Raw genomic sequence first — 21,439 nt, 5'->3', positions numbered from 1 at the left:
GCTAGGTCGATGCCAAGCCATAACAGCGGCCAACACGAACTAGCCATGTATGATGTCGTCCTACATCGCTCTTGGTATGATTCCCGGCCTATCTGCAGACGCGCAATAGCCAGTCCCGGTCAGAATCAGATCAGTACTGCCTACTCATCCTGCTGATTTGATGACAGCAGATATGTCTGGGCGTTCACCGTACAATCATATAAATTTGAGTGGCCGCAGGCTGAGGCGAGGCGAGGCGAAGCAGAACTTGACGCTCAAGTGTGGCTACAGATCCCGGCGCAGCGCGGAGCTCTCGCCGGCCGGACGAGAATTCAAGGATAATGACTGGTGGCGAAGAATGACAGGAAGCAGCAGCGGATTCGAAACGGTGATGATGAGTTGTCGTAGATTCCCTTCATTTCATGCCGCATAACAATAAGCTCGAGCAGCTGGAATAGGATGGATGTTGTCCTGTCCTGTTGGATTTTGATCTCCCTATGCGGTTCCATGCCCATCATCGACACACTGTCTCAGAGACCTCCCGTTCTCGCATACAGAACCCAATTTTTGTAGCCCGAGCACCAAAAAAGTAAAAATTGAGATGAAAACAAAAAGACCCCAAAGCGCCTCGCTCATATTACAAATCACTGAAACGCACTTCTTTTCCCTTTGTCCCTAGACTTCCCATCTCTTTACTGAAATATCCACCGCCAGGACTGTGTGGCTGCTGCTGCTGTTGTTGCTTGATGGCTTCCAGATTGGGGTCTGTCGACGCTCCCGAATCGTGCAGCTGCAGCCGGTCCTTCCTGGCAACGGCGCTCTTTCCGCTATCTGTCGACGGCGGTGCGAGGGGAAGTGAATCCTTCGTCGGCCTGGGCCAGGTTGCCGACTGTCGCTGCGAAGAATGATTGATCTGTGTTGTCAAGCGCCGCATTAGCACTTTTGTCTGTCGTAATGTCTGCCGCTCCTTTCGAATCCTGCGATCTTCTTTCATTATTTACCATGACAATCGTGGTATTATGATTTCCTTGCCCGAGCAGTGGAGGCGAAGCCGCTTCTTCTTCTTCCTCCGGCTCTTCCAGGATAGGGGCAATGTATTCCTTGAGCACTTTCTTGAGCTGTGGTCTGCGGATGGGTTTCGAGCTGACGGCAGATTAGCGGACGGCTTCTCTTTCCAGATGGAAATATAGCAAGACCTACAGAAAGTAGTTCATGCCAGAATCGTAGCAGTCCTTGATATTGCTCTCTTCCGCAAACGCGGTGAGTGCCACAATGGGTGCTTGGTAGCCGATGGCTCGGATCATCTTCGTACTGGTCAAGCCATCGACATTAGGCCTAGCAGAAATCACACGGGTCAGCGAATGCGCACACATTGTACAAGTACTGTTGCCTGAGCTCACATTTGAACGTCCCTAGAAAAAGCACCAAGGTCAGCAAGGTTTCCATATATCCGTATGCACACGTTCAGTCCGACTCACATGAATATGAGGTTGAAAGGACGGGCACCGGGACGCATCGAGGTCTTAACGAGATCCAACGCCTCTTGACCGTCCTTAGCAATCACGACATCGTAGATATCCTCCAGTTTGAGCATGCGGAGTACCACCTCTTGGTTGATCTTGTTGTCTTCTGCGACGAGCACTCTGATCTTGCCGCTCCCGCTGGTTGTGGCAGATATGCGCTTGATCGCCTCTTCCTTGGCGTCGGGAGACTCGGGCGGTTTGGAAGTCGTCAGATACGGCTGACTGAGGCCGACCAGCCGAGATTGCGTGGTTGGCGCTTCTTTCACCCTTGGCTTCACGGGCTCGGAAGGACTGGGTATGCTACCTTCGTACTCCACTGGGCCATGTGAACGCTGTGGCGAGGCCGTGCGCGAGTCAAACAATGAGCCTTCCCTGCTCACGTCATTCCCCACCCCCGCCACAGAGCTGGCCGCACTATCAGCACGAGTCTGGACATGTCGTATGGGCATCTTCAATGTGAAAGTGCTGCCTAAACCGACCGTGCTGCGGACTTTCATCTCTCCTTTCATCAAGCTAGCCAGCTGTGAGCAGATGGAAAGGCCCAGTCCAGTTCCACCAAACTTCTTGCTGAGGCCCAAGTCTCCCTGCACGAAAGGCTCGAAGATCTTGTCCTGTATATCTTCGGGTATGCCGGGTCCCGTGTCGGATACTTCGAATTCAAAGTATATATACTTTCCCGACGAAGGTGATCGTGTTCGCTCCGAGACATGGAGCGAAGCATGCGGTTTGTCTCTGGCATTGATGGCATTGGCTGTAGCAATTCTTGGACCGGACAGATCTGAAGTCCTATGCATGCCCTGTCGTGAAATAGGAGTCTCGGACATCTCGGCATGCTTCTGCGGTCCTGAATTGAGCACAGCGGAGTCCGAGCTCCGTTGAGTGCTACGCCTCCAGTCCGATGTCTCCGCATGCTGTTGCCGCCATGGCCTCCCTATCCGCACCGAATTGGACTGCCGAGAGGTCATCGAAGTTCCGCGACTGCCAATATCAGGCCGTTCCGACAACGCGCGTATTGTGAGTCTCACCGAACCTCCCGGTGGAGTGAACTTGAGACTGTTGCTCACCAGATTGATGACAACTTGCAAGATACGGTGTATATCGCCCCACAAAATCATATCGCTCACGCGCCCACTGGTGTCGGGGCCGTAAATCGACATGTCGGGCGATGCATCGTCGGTGCCCGGGTCGGCAATGCCCTCATACTGGACCTTGAGGTCGATGCGGCCGTCCTTGGCTTGTTTGTCGAAGATGGCTAGAATCTGGGAGCTGATGTCGCGCAAGCGGAACTCCTTCTCGTCCAAAGTGAGGTGCTGTCCGACTTGGTTCTTGCTGAACGTGAGAAGATCGGTCAATAGATTGAGCAGGAGATCACCACTCTTGTATATGATGCCAAGAGAGCGCTTGAGCCGCAGGGGATCGTCTTCCTGCATGCAGACGGCACACATCCCGAGGATCCCGTTCAAAGGCGTGCGTAACTCGTGGCTGAATACGTTAGTACGCACACACCAGGCATGACCACATAAGTCTTCTTATTCTTCTGATGATGATGATGATGAAGATGGGCTGGGGTCACCCGCAGAGACTTACCTGATATTGGCGATGAACAGTGTCTTGCTCTCATTCGCAGCTTCAGCGGCCTTCTTGCTGAGTTCCAATTCGGCGGTTCGTTCTCGGACCCGCTCGTCCAATCTCGAATACTGCACCATCAGCTCATCCGACATGTCGTTGAACGTGGACGTGAGATCAGACAGCTCGTCTTTGATACAGCCTCTCCTCTGCTTGACCCGACCAGGTATGCGGAAAGCGCGCTTCCGCTGCTCCTCGCGCTTAACCTGAGTGTCAGCTTCGCGTTTCCGCTTCCAATTGGAAATGTGAGCCCGAAAGCCTTCTTTGCGTGCCATCGTCGCGTCGACCTCTGAGCCCGCATCTACTGGATCGTCGGCGGGTCCATCTCTCGTGTCACTGAGAAAGTCCACTTCGGATTGTCCGTCCATGCTGGGCGGGTCGACGGACCGTAGTGTTGCAGCTCGCAACATGATAATGGGCTGCGCTGCGAAGTGGGCCAACGGGAAGGCGATGAGAGCCATCAGGCATGCGGTGGCGAACAGGCAGGCCACAATGACCTTGCGTAAAGTGGCGATCGGTTGCCAGACTTCGCTGCGGGACATCTCCACCAGAACTGCCCAATTGACCATAGCACTCGTGGTCATTGCATAACCGACACTCACTTTCTTCCCGGCCTCATTGGTCGCCTTGAGTCGAGATCCCGAAGGATCTGTCGCAGCAAAAGCCTTGTAGACAGCAGGAAAGTCGCTGATACTGAATGGGGAGTTCGTACCCTCTTGCGTGCGCGTGGGATGCCGCTTGCTTCCACTGTTATTGACGGGAACGACATAACGAATATCGAGTTCCGGCATGTCCTCGGTGTTTTTCATGGCCATTCCATTTGGAAGTCTATTTGTCGGGTTGGCTGGGCCGATCAGCAACGTTTCTCCGGTTCGACCTAGGCCTTCTGCAGAGTTGATAACCTGAGAAATGAGTTCGGCGTTCATCAAGATCGTGGTATAACCCAGCAATGAATTCCGGTCGGTGTTGTTAGCGATGGGCAGAGTGAGCGAGACCAGGGCGTAGGTGCTATTCACGAACCACGGCCCCAAGAAGAGGGAGCTATTCAGATGCAAGGCATAGTCGCCATATCGGGCTGGGCCACCCACGGAGTAGGTCAGGTTGGGGTACAACAAGGGTGGATAACCGTAATCACTGTCGTTGGCGCCCAGGTAGACGGGAGAACCGTTGGCATAGGTGTAGGGCAGGGCGATGGTATTGTCGACAGAGTCTGGGGTCGTGTCCAACAGCGGAAGTGCTCCAGCGGGACCGGCGCCGTCCTTGGACCAGACTCTCGATTGCATCAGCAGCTGCTGACCTAGCGATGCCTCTCCGCCAATTGCGGCGGCCATGTCTGCAGCAGCGTTCGCCCAGTTGGCCGGGGTGTTGTTTCGATAGTCATTGTATCGCTGCAAAGCATTCTGGATCAAGACTCGCGTCGTCACAAAGCTGGCCGAGGTATGCATGACGTCCAAGTTGCTGGACAGTTGACCGGCCTTGAGCGAGGCAGTCAAGGCCAGGCGCGAGGCCCTGATTTCGAGCACAAAGCCATGAACAGTGATCCATACTGCAATGGAAATGACAGCAAGACCGATCAGGGACGAAAGCAACAATAGACTTCCCAGCTGGATACGGATGGGGATGCGCATCGCAGACTGCGTCCCATGCGCACACGCTCTGATACCTCTATGACCCTCGCTGGTGGTGGGCTCGCCGTCTTCGTGTCCGCATGGAGTGCTGTACTGTCGATCCTTGCCGAGGACCCTCTCTACCTTGCCTGTGTCTTTCCCAGCTCTGTGCTCTCTAGTCTACACTACTGGGCTCTGCTCTGTTCTGCTCTCCTCTCCTCTTCTCCCGATTGTTCTCGGCCTTGCTTGTGGGGCTCTAGGGAAAGCGAAGGTAGGCTCGCTCGCAGGAAAGGTCGTGTCGTCTGGTTTGACTAGGCTTCAGTGGATCGTGGAGGCTTCAGTGGATCGTAGAGGCTTCAGTAGGGAGCGAGGGAATGAGTGAGCGAGCGTGTGTGCGTAGGTAGGGTGCTGCAGTCGAGAGATGGAGAGTTGCGGTCCCAAATGCGGCAGCTTCACAGCTCCCCTCTGTGGCGGCCGTCTGGCTGGCAGGTGCACGCAGGAAGGCTGGTAAGCGTAGTAGGAGGATGAGGAGGAGGAGGAGGAGGAGGGAGCCGTAGAAGCAGAAGCAGAAGCTGATGAAGATGAAGATGAAGATGTGGAACAAGAAAAAGAAGATGAAGACGAAGACGAAGAAACGGACGTGTCAACAGGGCAGACAGGCAGTTGCTGACAGACAGTGGAACATACAGGTAGGTAGTTCTACGGGAGAGGAGTGACACGGTGAGGCGTCGTCTCTCATCTCTTTTTTGCGCAGAAGCAGAGGCAGAGGCCGAGCAGCATCTCACATGCAGGCGTGTGGGAGTACCTTTGGACCATTTGCGTTGCTTTTCTCTCTCATCAGATCAGAGCCTCACAGAGAGCCCGAGTGCCCGAGTGCCAGGCTCTCTCAGCTGCAAGCACCAGGAAGCACCGCACCGCACCGCACCGCACCGTAGCCGACCACGGTTGACAGAGAACTAGAGTCTACCTCCCACCTCCCCCTGGTGGCATGTGGGCATGTGGGCATGGAATGTTTGTCATTGTTGGCATCTTGGATACCTGTGTCCCACAGTCGGGCGAGTGGGAAATGCGATGCCGATGCAGACCAGTGATGTCCAAACTCTAAAATAAGTAATTAGTAATTACTTTTACTTTTACTTTTACTAATATAGGTCATAAGTAAAATACGTTACTAATACTAATTACTAACGGAAGGTCGTAAGTAAAAGTAAAAGTAAAAGTAAAAAGTAATACTAATTAGTAAATACATTTACTAATTAGTAACGTAAGTAGTATAGTATAGTATAGTATAGTATAGTATAGTTTCTATACTTCTTTATATTATTTATATTTATACTTATACTACTAGGTATTTAAAGAGGTAAAGGCTTTAGAGGGAATTATATATAGCGGGAGTAAAAATTCTAAATAGTAGGACTTAGGAGGCTAAATTTGCCTAAGGCACATTATACGTACTATACCTACCTACTTTTCGAAGAACTAAGACAAGATAAGGTCTCTAGGCAATTAAGAGATAGAGATAGAGATATCTACCTAAGTAATTAAGAAATAGGCTTAGAGATAGAAATACCTAGGTAATTAAGAGATAGAGATAGAGATATCTACCTAAGTAATTAAGAAATAGGCTTAGAGATAGAAATACCTAGGTAATTAAGAGATAGAGATAGAGATAGAGATAGGAATAGAAATAGAGATAGAGATAGAGATAGAGATAGAGACAGAGATACCTACTAACTAGTTAGGCAATTAAGAAATAGAATTATAGAAACGGCGACGGATATAGCGTAACGGATACGACGCGATAGATACGGCGCGATAGATATACGGCGTAATAGATATATAGCGTAATAGATATATAGTATAATAGATATATAGTATAATAGATATACGGTATAATAGATATATAGTACGATAGATATATAGCGCAATAGACATATAGCGCAATAGACATATAGCGCGATAGATATATAGCGCGATAGATATATAGCGCGATAGATATATAGCGCAATAGATATATAGCGTAATAGACATAGCGTAATATAGGCTATTAGAGCTATATAGATAGCTTATATATATATATAATATATCCTCTACTTACTATATATCCCTCCTAAACTACTTATTTCTTATAAATATATAGGTACGTATAGCCGAAATTAGTAAAATCATCGTTACTATTTTACTTTTACTTTTACTAATTACTAATCCTCGAAGGTCATAAGTAAAAGTAAAAGTAAAAGTAAAAGTAACCAAGGGATTAGTAAAAAGTAATTACTTATTAGTAATTACTTTTACTATTTTACTAAGGTTTGGACATCACTGATGCAGACAGGCCAAACCCCGCGGAGGCTGCAACTGCAAGCGCGCCCAGCCTACAGTAGCCTCAGACTGTGTACCTACTTGCCTACTTGGGTCGGTGTGCTAGTGTGCCACACCGTACAGACGGAACATCTGTACACTGCTGGTTGGTGGACCTGCACACCCTCGTCTCCCACTGCTCTTTCAGCCACTGTCCCATTCTGTCCCATTCTGTCCCATTCTCTGTTCCATCCTGTTCCATCCTCTCACAGCCCTCGTCTGCGCCTGCTCTCAACCTTCCCATGGACCATCTGGCATGCCCCAGTCCCATCAATCCCGATCCAGACTAGTAAACGCAGTCTGCAGAGCTACAGTACGGTAGTCTCCGTCGAGCTGCGAGTCTAGTGCGAGCACATACCGCCGCTTTACCGCGTCTCAGGCTCTCTCTCACACACACACGGCGGGGCTATGGGCAGCCCTTGGATTCGTCTAACCGCAGCCCTAGACGTAACACACCTCGACATCTCGTTATCGACGTAATATACTCCGCTGCCTAAGGCCCGCCTCTATATCGCTACTGCTACCGCTGCCGCTGCTGCTATAGCCTGTCGCAAGTCTCGCCGTCGCGACTCCCGTCTCCTTTACGAATCTGCCTTTACCCCTTTAAAATACGATTATTAATCGCGAGCGTACGATACGTATACCTACCTACCTATTATCCTATATATAAGATAATCGGCTTCTACGAGTAGCGAGGCAGATCCGTAGGGGAGAGTCGTAATAGCGGTAGCGACGTAGCGTCGCCGCGACATAGAGGCGGCGAACTTCGAAGTATTTTACGTCGATAACGAGAAGTGGACTTAGCGGAGCTGCGGAGGTAGGTATATTACGTACTGTTTGGGTGTATTATATCCAGGGCTGCGTTTAGACGAATCCTAGGGCTGCCCATAGCCTCGCCGACACACACACAGCCTCTGAGCCTCAGCCTTGCTGCGAGCAGAAAACAGGGCTTCCCCTCCCCCAGAACGTGGTGGCAAGTGGTGGCTGCGAAGACTCCGAAGACACGCCCGCCAATTCTGTCACGTCTTGCTGTGTCCTTGCGCACGCCCGGGAGAGCCCTCTCTTCTACAACTAACGCCCTTTGCTGGCGCCATCCATCAAGGTGAGTGAGAGAATGCCTACTATCTAATCGTAGTGCCGCGGCCCAGCAGCTCCGGGAGCATCGTCGGATTCATCGCGCCGACGCGCGCCCAGGGTGGTGACCTGGCCTGGCCTTGTCCGCGCGCTAGGGGAACTTCCTCCTCTCTCTCCAACTTTTTTAGTTCCATCAATCTCCATGTCCGTCCGGTCCGGAAGACATCGGTTCACAGACGAAAAGATTTGCTCTAGACCACCTCGGTGCGGTCAACCTCTCGCCTCATCTTGGCCATCACGCCCTTTCGTTCGGATACCCTGCGGACGTGTATGCATGGGCCACGACAACATCTATCGAGAACCGCCGCGGGCGTGCAAGGGCAGTGGACGAATCTGAGCGGTGCAGGATTGACAATTATTGGGAAGACGTGGACCGAGTAGAGCGGTGGCTTCTATATACGGTAGGAGGTAGTGACAAACTGGACGTCGGCCGAGCTCGGGTGATCGGTATAGCAGAGCGGCTTTGGAACTGGGCGCGCTAGTCGAAGGGGATTGAACCATGCGTCCGTTTGTTCAAACTGATTTTCTTGCAGCTATATGTCTCTCTATAAGATATCGCATCGGAGCTGTACTAGAAGCGAGCTATAAAGGAGTTGGTGGCACGAGATTCCCGCATTGCTTCATCAGACGATACGGATCTGCGCCATGTTTGAGTGTCGGCTGCCGGGAGATGTTGTTCGTCACATGCAGTATACAACGCAGTGCCCAGCTTGAAGCCGCAACGAAGGACGCGCGCAACCTCATTGTCAAATTCATACGTATCCACTGACGTTCCCTCTCGAATCAGTATATCAATAAGCTCCTCAGTATCGCCTGAAGGTTCCCTCTGTACAGCGCTATGAAGCAAATCACCCCGAAAAACATCTACCCCAGCGGCTATTAACGTTTTTTGATAACCTTTATAGTTCCCTCTCGCACTGCAATTGATAGATAGGGCAGTCTCATTAAGTAGGTATCGAAGCTACGTCTGGATATTTTGCGCCCTAGGCGAGTAACTATTCCAAAGAAGTTGTTTGGTTCGGATCGCTTGAAGACTTTTTGAATGAATTTAGCTTTGTCATAATAATTACCATGGAATCCCATTTTCAATATGTAAGATATAAATACCTACTTAAGGTAAGAATTGATGGAATCGAGTCTTTCCTCAGTCGTTTCCATATCGATAGGCTATCCGTAGTCATCTCGCTCCGAGCTGCTTCCTCCGTAACTGATTCATTGACTTTTTTCATCACTACCTATACTGTAAAAGAAGTCTTAACGCGTCAACATTTCTTTCTTGTCTCGATGCAGATTCTCTTCGCACGAGAAAGTTTCACAGCATACAGGAAGGTACATAGTCAGGTAGTTGCCCTTTTCGAGATTGTAGATTGCGCGCTGAATATTGGATATGTCTCCCTTACGAGCTTTATTAGAGTATACCGACCTGTTCTTTATCTGGATGTGGTGCGGAGAGGGCTCTATAATATTGAACAATACCTAATGAGCCATTTCCAGACTTGAAGCACCAGCCTATAAAGGCAGCTCCAACAGAAGTCTGCGAGCTTTTCCCAATCGGCCTCTCCTTCATTGTCATCAATATCATCATCAAACACACCTCCCACCTCCCACCTTCCCTACAAATCCACCTTGAACGGCACCTGACCCTCCCTATTACTTATCATCCTTTCTACCTGACTACCACTATCACTATTACTATCACTATCACTAACATTCTTCCTCCCCACCAAAATCCAATCCTTCACCACCGCCGTCCCATCTCGAATCCACTCAACTTCCTCTTCCGTACATTGCCTCAACGGATCCAGTGTATAGCACACATGTGGCATGCCGGGTAAGACATCATTCTTTTTCCACCACGTATCACTGGGTCCTGTTGTGGAATAATATTCGTATTGTTCTTCGTCGTCGTCGTCGTCGTCGTCGTCGTCGTCGTCGTCGGAGGAGGAGGAGGAGGAAGTAGTAGTATTGGTGGTGGTAGTGGTGGTGGGAAAAGTGTCATGAGTGTTGATGGTTCCTGTTGCAATGTCGCGGTGGTTGAGGGCGCGCATGAAAATTCTATAGGCGGCTTCGGGTTGGTAGGAGGGGACCATGTGGCCTGCTTGGTAGACCTGGAAGTAGGGAAAGTCAGGTATAGGTAGGTAGGTAGTTAGAGAGTTAGGGGGAGGATTTCTTTTTGCGGGGGGGGGGGGAAGAATGGTATATTGGTAATTGGAGGGAAAGCAAGATAGAGAACAAGTACGTACTCGTGTAAATGACAAATTTCCATATTGACGAACGAGACCGCCGGATTGCGTATATGGTTCGGAGAGCACAAGTGGTGTATATCCTGCTGCGCGGAATTTGGCTTGACCGGACCAGGGCACGTTGAGACTATATCTTTCTCCGCCGATCCACTGTAGTAGAAGAGGGAGAGAGAGAGAGAGAGATTAGCTTGAGCTTCATGTACATGTGTACAGACACGACATCCATACCAGTGGTAGGTAGGTAGGTCGGGAAGCAAAAGGGGGAAACGGGGGGCGAGTAGAAAAAGAAAAAGAAAAAGAAAAAGAAAAAGACTTACATTACAAGCAAAATCACGATCTCCATAAAGCAGCGCAACAGTAATTCCATGCTCCAACACATTCCTCAACTGCTCCAACTGACCTCCCTTGGCAATATCTCCCGTACTCGAAAACGCCTTCGACACAGCCTGCGAAAACCACGAATGATTGACAGGTACTCCCAAAGCCTGTTGCACTTCCACCTGATTGAGCCAGCCAAGCACAAAAGAAGGAGGGAAAGAATCTTGCGCGTCGTGAGTGATGTCGAATGGTGCACGGCTCCCGCCTTCCTCATACATGCCATCGCTGATATTCTCGGCTCGTTCGCCTGCCTCGGAGCAGATTTTGTTGGTTGCGGCTACGGTGCCGTGGTTGTGTGGATCGGTTTGGAGTTCTGCTTCGCGGCATTTGTGGAGGTCGTCGAGGACGCCGCCGGGCTTGTGGAATTCGTTCATGCTCCATTCGTAATCGTCTTGGGAGATGGCTTGGATGCCGTAGGTGTTGTTGTACGCGAAGATAATTTCCGATTCGAACATGTCCGGGGCGTCGATGCAGCCGTTGACGATACCTAGCGTGCTGAGATGCATGTAATGAGCGCCGTCGCGGGGGATTTCTCCTCGTGTGATTTTGTCGTTTTGTCGGATGAAGTAGTCCATGAAGCCTGGTCCGTAATGTCCACCGAAGCTTTCGGTGAAGAGACTGATGCGTTCATCGTCAGGCTTGTATTGAGGGAACTCTTCGAACTGTAGGGACAGATCAGTATGCATATTGTGCTGTGCCAAAGTACAGTCTGCGATGTCGACTCACCCAGGTCTGTGCAAAGTGCCAGATTGCTGTAGCAGCATGTTGAGTACTGTTGGCAGTCGAGCTAACCTTTTGACTACTCGAAGTGCCAACCTACAGTAGTAGTACAGCGTGTATAGATCAGCAGGAGTCTCTGCAGCTACACACTCAACACCTGACATACCAAGAAAGTGTTGTTCTGCTCGGGGACTCCATCGGAGAAATCTGTAGGTTGTACGTCACCTCCTGGAAGCCACGAATCCGAAGGGATGAGGTTCACGGTCACGTTGGTGAGGACGTCGTAAGAGTATCCTACTTGGTTCGGCTGGTCGATGAAAAGGAGATTTGCCTCGTTATTCCACGACCATGGATTGAGATATGTGCTCTTCGAATCGTTGCCTGGAGTAATATCAGCCCACAAGAGTACACATGGTTGGATAAAGACCGCTCGAGTTATTGGCGTGGAATAAACTCACTCACGAAGCACGGTCCGTTCTCTGAGAGGGCGCCGAGCAGACTACTGCCTCCCGGCCCGCCTATTCAATCTCAGAGTAAGCAGCGTTCCAGCTCGTCAGTCTGTCCATAATCACCATTCAACCAAATCGCCAATGGCGCGTTGTGAGGATCCATGCGAGACTCGAAAAACCAATAAAAGGTATTGATGGGATAACCATTATGCTCGAACGTCTCATTGAGTGCTTCCACAGGTAAATGTACATAGCCTGGTGAAATGAAAAAACCATTAGAAGAGAACGACGAATACACAGCATTATGCTCTACATATCGAGAGTACTAGCCTGCATATGACTTGACTCCGGGAGTTGTCTCGCATAGTCCTGGTTCTTTGTATGATAGCGTTACACCGTCGTGATGTTTGGAGCGCAAGACCTTGACGCCTTCCGGCTTGGGTGGGAACTGAGCTGCAGCCAAGCTGACAAGCAAAGTCAGCGCTATTGAAGCCATTGGTATCTTGCCCGACGAAGTTCTATAGTCGCAACTTGAATGTACTAGAATTTAGGAGAGAAAGAAGATAGCATGTACATGTAAGCTACATGTAGGTAGTCGTCCAAGTTGTGAAAGGTTGAGTTGGAAGCTTCGACAAGGGTGTCCATAGAACTTGATAGAACGGATGGGAGCCTGGCATACGGGATTTCGCTTGCTTCCAACACACTTCTGTTTCGGGAAAGCCGCGTTTTATTGAACTCTGTAATGAGATAACAAAATCTCATACCTCCAACAGTCTACTTATCTTAAGGAAGTTAAGGTATCTTTCACGCGACTTCAGAGTTCGGACTATATTACTGACTCTGTTGTGGTCAGCATTATCAGCGTTACATTGAGATTCTGAATACGGGCCACTGCAGGCTCTTCGCATCCATTCGCAGTACCTTCTATAGTGTTATCAGTTGGCCTCTCCAGCTCTCTTCTCGAGTGCCTTGGGTTTGATAACCACGTCTTCTGGTGACAAGGTGACGACTAACGTACCGATTGTAGGACTTTCGTGCAGTCAGCATAGGATCCGCAGAGCACACTTTGGAGGAATGACTTACCTTAATCCCTTCTCCTTGGATTATGTGGCGCCACAGATATGAGCGCGCCCTCTCTCAGACTACCTAGTCCGAGTAGATCTCGGAGTTCGGAGCAGTAAGAATCTCTTGCCTAGAGCTGGCGCTGCTTTCATCTGGTCCCGCACGTTCTCGATGTCTTGTCTCTTGTCCACTTCGGTCGAAGGTAGCTCATCATCAAAGTATCGCTGCATCCTCTGTGATACCACGCATGTACACGAGGATACCTCTATGCCTGGTACGCGTTGAATACTGGCGCCATGTCCGTTGGCTCGGGAGTCACCCGCATCACCCATCGTCAGACCCGCAAGACGGGGCGCGACATCATCGTTGGCACTGCGACACAGGTCAGGTATAGGGAATCTGCTTGAGCTTGAGAATATGCCGGATCTTGGATGACGAACGCGCTGATCTCATAGCCGAAAAAGGCGACGATTGGTCGAGAGTCCTGAGTACCTAACGTAGACGGGCGATGAAGCGGATCTGACCACGCTTTCTTTCTCTCGAGCATGCCCTTACCTTAAGTAGGTACTACTCAATCTACCGAGTCTTCATGTCCGGCCTCTATGGAGTCTCCACAATGGAGCCCAGAAAGTATCGGGACAGCCCAAGGTATAAATCGGGTACTGATGGGTGCTTCTGCATATGTCAAGCCACTATTCCCATGTGTTGAAACACACCACTCCTCTTGGAAGTCGAGTGGTACCAGGTATCTTCCCACCGGACTACAGTGGCGACTGCTTTGTACATCATCTATCGTTCCGAACGATAATCGAAGCAACGTGGATTCTCAAAGAGACAAAAGTAGGTATATATAGGTACCTAGTGTCAGGAAGTACTAGTATGCCGAAACTTCATTACCTGGTCAGGCTGGTCTCTATAATACTGTCGACAATAACCATCAAACCAGCCTAGGGATGAGGCGAGAAGCCAAGATGAGCCTACACTTTTTAGCTTCCTCGTCAAAGTGCCATCAAAGTGCCATGAGATTTGAAGCGGATCTTGCCGGGTTCTCGCGCTGGGCAGCACCTGCATAACTTTATTATGCCTAGCACTGAGCAGGTACCCGGTCCGTATTGGGTAAAGGTCCCCCCCCTCCCCCCGAGTTTCTTGGCTCATGCTCTCCATGTGAGTGGCCACGTCGCACATCTCCCTCGCTATGGCCCATCACATGTTGTAACCTTTCACATCGGCACATCCACAAAACTGGCCATACCACTTAACAGGTGCTTATTGACGGCATTATCGATTGTCGTTGACTCGTTGGTCAAGAGGTCTGTCCGCTTACCGAAATCGAGCGCCAAGCAGGGAAGGCCGTCGGACGAACGAGTGTCCTATTACCCTTACCTACCAAGTATTCTTTCAAGTGCATATCCTGGATCTGGCAGCGCGACCCTGAGATTACAGGCTGCAGCCTGCCCCAGTGCCCCAGGGCCCAGTGCCCCAGCAAATCTCAGCCTCGTCCGATAAGCTCACGGGCGTTGCTGTGCTGGGGTGAAAGAAGACGTCGAAGATTCGAAGGATCGAAGGATCTCATTCTCATCAAGATGACTGATGACACGAGCTGACTGCATGTGCCTAGAGAGAGTGTATGTCAGGCCACTCTTCTACTACTCCATGTCATCGAGATGATGGGCACTCTGCCACCCGGACAATGGACTAGCTCTACTGCCTTCATTCGTCCAAGGAAACGCCGATAATGTAACTGCTTCGCTTTCAATCGGCAACAACTCGCAGGAGCAAGTCGTCATTGAGAATTCTCGCGCAGTCAGTGAGTAAGACCGTGTGTCTCAGTATTCACAAGACAGAGCGAAGGAGAAGTTTGCCGTTTGATGGCGCCACAGCAGGCTTCCCATGCCAGAAGAGCACGTTGCTCTTGAACAGCCTTGGCAATTCCATAGGAGGTAGCGAACCGCTGAGGATCAACGAACCGAGGCGTTCGTTGACCACAAGTTCGCAATGAGAATCTGTCCACACGAGCACATCCAAGCAGCCTCGTGCTCTGGCGTTCTGCAATACCGCGCACATAGCTCCAATTGTAGGTGCCGATGGCAAATACCAAGACCACGTGGGACATATACTGGCTATGAAGCCTGCTGCTGATCTGGCCCAAAGCTTGACTCCCTTGGCGGACCATAGCCCACGCCTTAACTACTAACTCCTCATGGTATCTCACCCGCAGTTGCGCCCGTCGAAGACTCTTCACTCTGGCCAATGACGACGGAAATTCTGAACTCAGCTCGTGATGCTTTTCTGTGCTGGCCTCTCGCAGGACAATGGCGACCCAAATCTTCTTCGTTAAGAAGCCTTGAAAACGCCGAAAAAACAGCAATTTTCATTACGGTATGCAGAAACTGCTAGCACCAAACGAAGAAGGAGCAACACGCTATGCTCATACATGCCTAGATCTTAGCGTTAGATGTAAACCCATAGTGGAGCCGGAAACTTACACGTGCGTGACTGATGGCGACACACCCTCCGCAGACCCTCCGGTATGAGGCTAGTAGAACTGCTCTGGAAAACTTGGCCGAACATCCTCAGTACACCTTTTCTACACGACAGCCAAGGGACCAAGCACACTAGAGGGAGGACCGATGGAGTGGCTGCGAATAACCCGCCACCGTTGTAGGCTGCAGCTGCTTGGCTCAGTACACTCTTGGCCGCAGTCAGCATATAACTGAGCAGCCGCTTCGTGCACTGCTTTGATCCCTCACGGACAGTACACCTCTCAAATTTCTGACTCCTTGCTGCAGCATAACAGTCAAGATGGCGGTGATGACGGTGAGTGGTCTTACTGGAAGATATGTTGAGATGCGATATGTACTGATGAATGCTATCAGGAGTATACCTACGTCTTTGCCATAGGCACGTTCTTTGCGCTGCTCGAGGCATGTAAGTCGACTCGGTAGAAGAGGATTTCTGCCATCACGCCCCCGGGTGCTGCCTTTGCGACACGTCCGAAGCAGAGCACGGGCAGATCGTCGGGGCGTCTGCTGACTCCGCCAATCGTCCTACAGACAACAATGGTGCCAACGATGTTGCCAACGCATGGGCTACGTCCGTGTCGTCCCGTTCGGTGACATATCAGCAGGCTATGATTCTCTGTCTGATCTTTGAGATGACTGGTGCCCTCGCTGTCGGTGCGAGAACAGCCTCCACCATCCGTAATGGAATCATCCCTATTGCAGCCTTTAACGACAATGCCGGCGTGCAGCTCCTTGCATTCACTTGTGCCGCTGCTGGTGCTTCTATCTGGGTCATGTGGTGCACAAGACACTCGGCTCACGTATCGTCTACTTACTCGCTCGTGTCGTCCATTGCCGGTGTTGGTGTTGCAGCGGTCGGAGCAGACAAAGTGCAGGTACGTCTTCATTGAATACTCCCTTCCTCCCTTCCGTATTGCTAATAGGTATACCAGTGGGGCTGGAGCGGTGGTTCTGGTCTGGGCGCCATCTTTGCAGGACTTTTGATGGCTCCCGTCGGATCGGGCATTTTCGCGGCCATCATTTTCAGCTTGATCAAATACGTGGTGCACGTCCGTAAGAACCCAGTGCCTTGGGCGGTCTGGTCGTCCCCTTTCTTCTTCCTGATTGCAGGTACTGTCTGCACGCTGTCCATTGTCTACAAGGGTTCCCCCAGACTTGGTCTTGATGAGAAGCCTGGCTAGTGAGTGAATCTCGCAATCTCGTATGCGTCGCCGTGCTAATACTCCTCCAGTTGGATCGCCGGTGTTACTCTGGGAGCAGGGTTTGCGTTGGCCCTCCTTGCCGCGATCTTCTTTGTCCCTTACACTTATTGCAAGGTCGTGAAGAAGGACTACACCCTCAAGCTGTACCATATCTTCCAAGGCCCTCGCCTTTTCTGGCGACCGGCTCCTCCCGACGCATACAAGGCCATGGTGCCCAACTATGCAGTGCTCCAGCACAGCGGTGAGGTAACACGCCCTGATGAAGCCAAGAAGAGTGAGAGTGAGAGTGGCAGTGATGAATACACCACTGAGACCAAGGGCGGCATCACCAGTGGTATCTCCACTGCTGACAGCATCGAGCCCTCCCGCCGTCCTTCCGTCAGCCCTCCTATTAACCAGGACTCTGTTGAGCGGTCCGCGCCTACCCCCCAACAAGCTCAAGCCGATTACAAGTTGCAACTGGCCGCCGCACGTGCTCAACACCACGCTGAACTGCGACAGAAGAAAGGACCGCTTGGATGGTAAGCAAGAAGCCCTACCATCCGCATAACCATACACCCTTGATACTGACGTTTCTGAAATCTAGGGCTATGCGGAGACTACACAGCAACCCACCAGGTGCAGGTTCCATCTACGAGATACACAACATGAAAGCCCTCGTGAAGCGCCTCCCTGCAATGGTTGTCGTCGCTGCTCTCTACGGTGTGAACTACGATATCCACAAGGCGCAACTCGGTGTTTTAGGCACTCCAGAAGGTCGCCGCATGGAACGTGTGTACGAACACGCACCCAAGTACGAAAACGAGGTCGAGTATCTCTACTCGTTCGTTCAAATCATCACCGCCTGCACCGCATCCTTTGCTCACGGAGCCAACGATGTCGGTAACGCTGTTGGTGTCTGGGCTGCCATGTACTCTGCCTGGTCTACTAGTGAGACTGTCGGATCGAAAGCCCCTGTGCCACTGTGGCAGATCGCTGTCATTGCTCTCACCATCTGTTTCGGCTTCATCACGTATGGTTACAACATCATGCGTGTCATGGGTAACAAGTAAGTCATGGGCTGGAAGAACGTCCATTGCATGATTCTCGACTGTGGCTAACGAGAGTACCGCGCAGGCTCACCTACCACTCACCTTCGCGTGGCTCTTCCATGGAGATGGGTATGTCACTGAACAATTCCCTTGCCAGACCATTTGAGCAAGGACAATTACTAATGCGAGTTCTTCTTTACTCACAGGCGCTGCCATCACCATCCTCATCTTCTCGCAATACAAACTTCCCGTCTCCACATCCATGTGCATCACCGGTGCCACAGTCGGTGTCGGTCTCTGCAACGGAACTTTCAAAGCCGTCAACTGGCAACGTGTGGGACTCTTGTTCTTCTCCTGGGTCATGTAAGTTCTCACTCATCATGATCTTCTCGCACCAGCAATTCAACAAAGAAGAAGAAAAAGAAAACAAAACAAAACACGAACCCATGAAGAATCTTTCCGCTAACCACGAAACTTTCCACAGGACTATCCCTATTGCAGGTCTCATCGGTGGTCTCACCATGGGTGTCCTCCTCAACGCTCCCAGCTATTAGAAAGAAAGATAGGGAGACAGAGAGACAGAGATGAAATGACGAAACTAGAACACATTAGAGAAAGCTAGCTAAGGTAGCTAGGCAGTATATTGCATTTATGACAACAAAAAAAGAGAAATTTTATTCTCACAGGGTACCTTTTTTTCACTTTTTAGTATGTTTCTACGTATGATGATCTTTTTCCCCCTCCCACAATGAAGAAAGAAAAGAATGAATGAATGAAAAAAAGTGACTGGCTGGCTGGCTTCATGTCCTGCCTTACTGTACCTTTTCCCACATACCTTATACATGATTCTCCGCATTCAATCAGTGTCAGTCCAAACACACATACCTTCCCTTCCTCTCTTCCTCTCTTCCCTTCCCTTTTTCCTGATTTCGTCCTTATTCGGCCCGTCGGCCCTTCTAGTTCGTTTCATCCTCGGGAGTTTTCTCCTCTAGACAGCAGACTTGAGGGTCTCTCGGCATGCATGTACATATGTATGATTTGTGATTTGTGATGAGAGGTGCATATTGGCAAATCTGCTAAAGTGTTGGCGAAAAAAAAGTGATTTTTGTGATTTTTTTATTCTTTTTTTATTTCTTTTTTTATTTCTTTTTTTATTTCTTTTTTTTATTTCTTTTTTTTATTTCTTTTTTTTTATTTCTTTTTTTTTATTTCTTTTTTTTTTTCAAAAAATTTTCATGTGTGATGATGGGAGAGAGAGAGAGAGAGAGAGAGAGAGAGAGAGAGACGATGAGGCAGGCATATGCAGAAGATGCAACGAGTGAGGTTGATTTAAAACCGAAAAGTCGATAGATTGCACAACGCTATGGATTGTGCAGGTGTCTTTCCCTTTCGCGCGCGGCTGCTGCTGCTGCTACTCATGAGCATAGGTATCATCAAGTTCAGTGAAACAATTACTTCTTGTCGCCGACAAATGTCCCCCCATCAATGCCTTGTCGCGAACTTAGTCGTCCTCCACAATCACAGGCAGACTGTCAAATACGACTTGGTTGAACTCATAGTGCACCATGAATCCACTCTGAAGCAGCCGTTTGAGGGCATTCAGACGATGAAGCTTCCACCACTTGTCGATCGTCATCTTACCACCGCCATGTCCAGGTATAGTAATCTTGAGTCTGGATCCGTACTCGCGGCCGTCAATGTCCAGCGCTGTGCTGTATCGAGGTCCTCTAGAGGGGTTTTCGACCGTAGTCAGAATGTCGTTGAATTCCAAATGTAATTGCTTGCGGTCCTTCTTCGAGACTCGCTTTGACGAGCCTTTGGCGATTCTTTCGAGGATCTGTTCAAGGTTGTGTTGTTGTCGGTAGACGGTATAGCGCTTGACCATACGTGGGCCGTGACTGTCGACATTCGCATTCTCGTCATCAGGTTCAGGCTCGTCGTCCGACTCGGCTTCGGTATGGCTCTTCTCGTAGAGTAGTGCAATGTTGCTGCCCGCGGCGATTTGCACACTGGCATCGCTGCTTTCAAGCTGGTCGACAAAAGTGTCCATGGCTGGCTCTGTCATTTCTTCCACGTCGTCCATCTGCGTGCATAGGAAACCCCACTCTTCGAGCGCCGCTGCGACGACTTCGCCGTTGTCTGCTTCCTCGATCACGGCGCCATCTGTCGAGGCGATGTCGAGGAAGAACTCCATAATCTCCTCGGTCTCTTCCAGAGTCGCGCCGCCATAGAAAGTGGCGACACTGAGTGCGTGGATGGCTGCAGTCTTGGCATGCGGATGAGGTGAATCGTTGATAGTTCGCTTGAAGACATCGGCAACTGCATCGTAAATGTCCTCTGAGGGTTCGGTGATGATCATGAGTGCCAGACCCTTGGTGGCCAAAATGACCTCGCGCTCGCTCTGGCCCGCTCTGACGCTCTTCAGAAGCGCCGCAACCACTTCGTCAGATCGCCTTCGAAGTTGCTCTTGTGCAAAGTGGCGGGTCAGGAGCAGGTTGAAGACACTCATATCGCTCTCGCGTCCTTCGGTTGAGCTCCGCTTGCGATCAGTGATGGCGCCGATGCGCTCCTCCAGCACGGCAATCCACTGATCCGATCCGTCGTCCCCGTCGACTTGCGCAACGAGCGCATCGATGCTGCGCGAGCTCCACTCGGTATCATCGGAGAACTCAGCCTCATCATCACTGCCTTCTCTGCTGGCGATGCGCGAGCCTCCCCGTGGAGACGCCGTCGCGGAGGCGGTGCGGCTGAGAGGAGGCGTGCTCTCTTTGGAGCGCGCAGATTTGGACACTGTCTTGCCGCTCTCGAGCGCCTGCTTCAGCATGTTTCGTTCCCGCATCTTGGCTAGATGATACACAGGTAGCCTGTGCAATTCGCAGTGTTCGTAGGTAACGTTGTCGTTGTGGGTTGTGGTGGGTGTCAAGCAGGGAATTATCGTATAGGTGGGTGCGAGTGGTCTTCGAGGACGAGTCGGAGAATAGCTTCCATATGGGAGGAGGCGAGGGGAGAATGGCGGTCGGTGAGTGAATAGGCGAGAAGTGCAGCCAGCAGTGTTGGCGATAGTTGGCAAGTGGAGTAGATTATATCAAAGACCACTGCAGCAGTCGAGGCAGCGGTCAGAGGCTACACGTGCGAAAATCATGTGTCCTCGCCCGCGCGCGGCGCTGACGCGCACTCGTTCTGAGGTTCCACGCACTCCTGACTAAGCATTCAAAACGCATGCCAAGATAGAACGAGTGCATAGTTTAAATTACGAGTGCAGGTCATGTTTTTCTTCTTCCTCTACATCTACTTCTATCGAACCATCTGCAAACTATCTACCTACTCTTACGATAATAGTTTACTACTATTTACTCTATATTTACCGAATCTATCTTGTACTTGTCTACAATTTACTCCCTCGACAACAGTAAGTATATATCTACTGTTATTATACTGTTACTATACCGTTAGTATATCGTTTCTAAGATAATTAATAGATGGCTCCTCAAATTACCCCGAATATGTCTCGCCTGATTCCAAGTATTGATTTATCAGACGTCCCATCAGGCTCTTCGCCAAGTACCTACGAGAGTCGGTGGACTTGGGAGAAAGCTACCTTACCA

General features: G+C 50.4%; 5 protein-coding genes across 5 annotated transcripts; 1 reads left to right on the top strand and 4 right to left on the bottom strand.

Moving 5' to 3' along the window:
- Window positions 1-53: 53 nt before the first annotated feature.
- On the bottom strand, window positions 54-5,395 carry SEPMUDRAFT_147948 (uncharacterized protein). The gene is made up of 5 exons (XM_016904615.1): window positions 3,090-5,395; window positions 1,458-2,984; window positions 1,380-1,391; window positions 1,180-1,314; window positions 54-1,122 (listed from the first exon to the last, which is right to left on the bottom strand). Exons 1-5 carry the CDS (start codon window positions 4,754-4,756, stop codon window positions 807-809), a joined length of 3,657 nt encoding a protein of 1,218 aa, XP_016762258.1. The 5' UTR covers window positions 4,757-5,395; the 3' UTR covers window positions 54-806.
- A 4,445-nt stretch (window positions 5,396-9,840) lies between these two features.
- Window positions 9,841-12,513, bottom strand: SEPMUDRAFT_162337 (alpha/beta-hydrolase; the record flags this gene model as incomplete). Its single annotated transcript, XM_016907997.1, has 8 exons — window positions 9,841-10,335; window positions 10,471-10,620; window positions 10,788-11,510; window positions 11,575-11,664; window positions 11,735-11,949; window positions 12,027-12,086; window positions 12,141-12,272; window positions 12,348-12,513. The coding sequence occupies 8 exons, from the start codon at window positions 12,511-12,513 to the stop codon at window positions 9,841-9,843; spliced, it is 2,031 nt and encodes a 676-aa protein (XP_016762257.1).
- Window positions 12,514-12,952: 439 nt separating this feature from the next.
- On the bottom strand, window positions 12,953-13,411 carry SEPMUDRAFT_115423 (uncharacterized protein; the record flags this gene model as incomplete). The annotated part of the gene is made up of 2 exons (XM_016901160.1): window positions 12,953-13,046; window positions 13,164-13,411. The coding sequence occupies 2 exons, from the start codon at window positions 13,409-13,411 to the stop codon at window positions 12,953-12,955; spliced, it is 342 nt and encodes a 113-aa protein (XP_016762256.1).
- A 2,470-nt stretch (window positions 13,412-15,881) lies between these two features.
- SEPMUDRAFT_162336 (sodium/phosphate symporter) lies at window positions 15,882-18,388 on the top strand (the record flags this gene model as incomplete). Its single annotated transcript, XM_016907996.1, has 9 exons — window positions 15,882-15,896; window positions 15,956-16,007; window positions 16,133-16,476; window positions 16,534-16,781; window positions 16,833-17,324; window positions 17,390-17,851; window positions 17,920-17,963; window positions 18,041-18,197; window positions 18,319-18,388. 9 exons carry the CDS (start codon window positions 15,882-15,884, stop codon window positions 18,386-18,388), a joined length of 1,884 nt encoding a protein of 627 aa, XP_016762255.1.
- Window positions 18,389-19,173: 785 nt separating this feature from the next.
- Window positions 19,174-20,849, bottom strand: SEPMUDRAFT_124396 (IFRD-domain-containing protein). Its single transcript, XM_016901908.1, has one exon. The coding sequence runs from the start codon at window positions 20,671-20,673 to the stop codon at window positions 19,336-19,338; it is 1,338 nt and encodes a 445-aa protein (XP_016762254.1). The 5' UTR covers window positions 20,674-20,849; the 3' UTR covers window positions 19,174-19,335.
- Window positions 20,850-21,439: the final 590 nt, after the last annotated feature.

This window comes from Sphaerulina musiva, assembly GCF_000320565.1.
Source record: "Sphaerulina musiva SO2202 unplaced genomic scaffold SEPMUscaffold_3, whole genome shotgun sequence".
In the NCBI taxonomy this organism is placed as follows: domain Eukaryota; kingdom Fungi; phylum Ascomycota; class Dothideomycetes; order Mycosphaerellales; family Mycosphaerellaceae; genus Sphaerulina; species Sphaerulina musiva.
This window is presented reverse-complemented; position numbering and strand designations above follow the sequence as displayed.

Excerpts from the sequence above, each read along its gene's own strand:
- SEPMUDRAFT_147948 (XM_016904615.1), bottom strand. The coding sequence starts at position 4,756 with ATGCGCATCCCCATCCGTATCCAGCTGGGAAGTCTATTGTTGCTTTCG. Across the intron at positions 2,985-3,089 it reads CTGTTCATCGCCAATATCAG|CCACGAGTTACGCACGCCTT; the intron begins GTAAGTCTCTGC and ends TAACGTATTCAG. Across the intron at positions 1,123-1,179 it reads TCTGGCATGAACTACTTTCT|CTCGAAACCCATCCGCAGAC; the intron begins GTAGGTCTTGCT and ends ATCTGCCGTCAG.
- SEPMUDRAFT_124396 (XM_016901908.1), bottom strand. The coding sequence starts at position 20,673 with ATGCGGGAACGAAACATGCTGAAGCAGGCGCTCGAGAGCGGCAAGACA.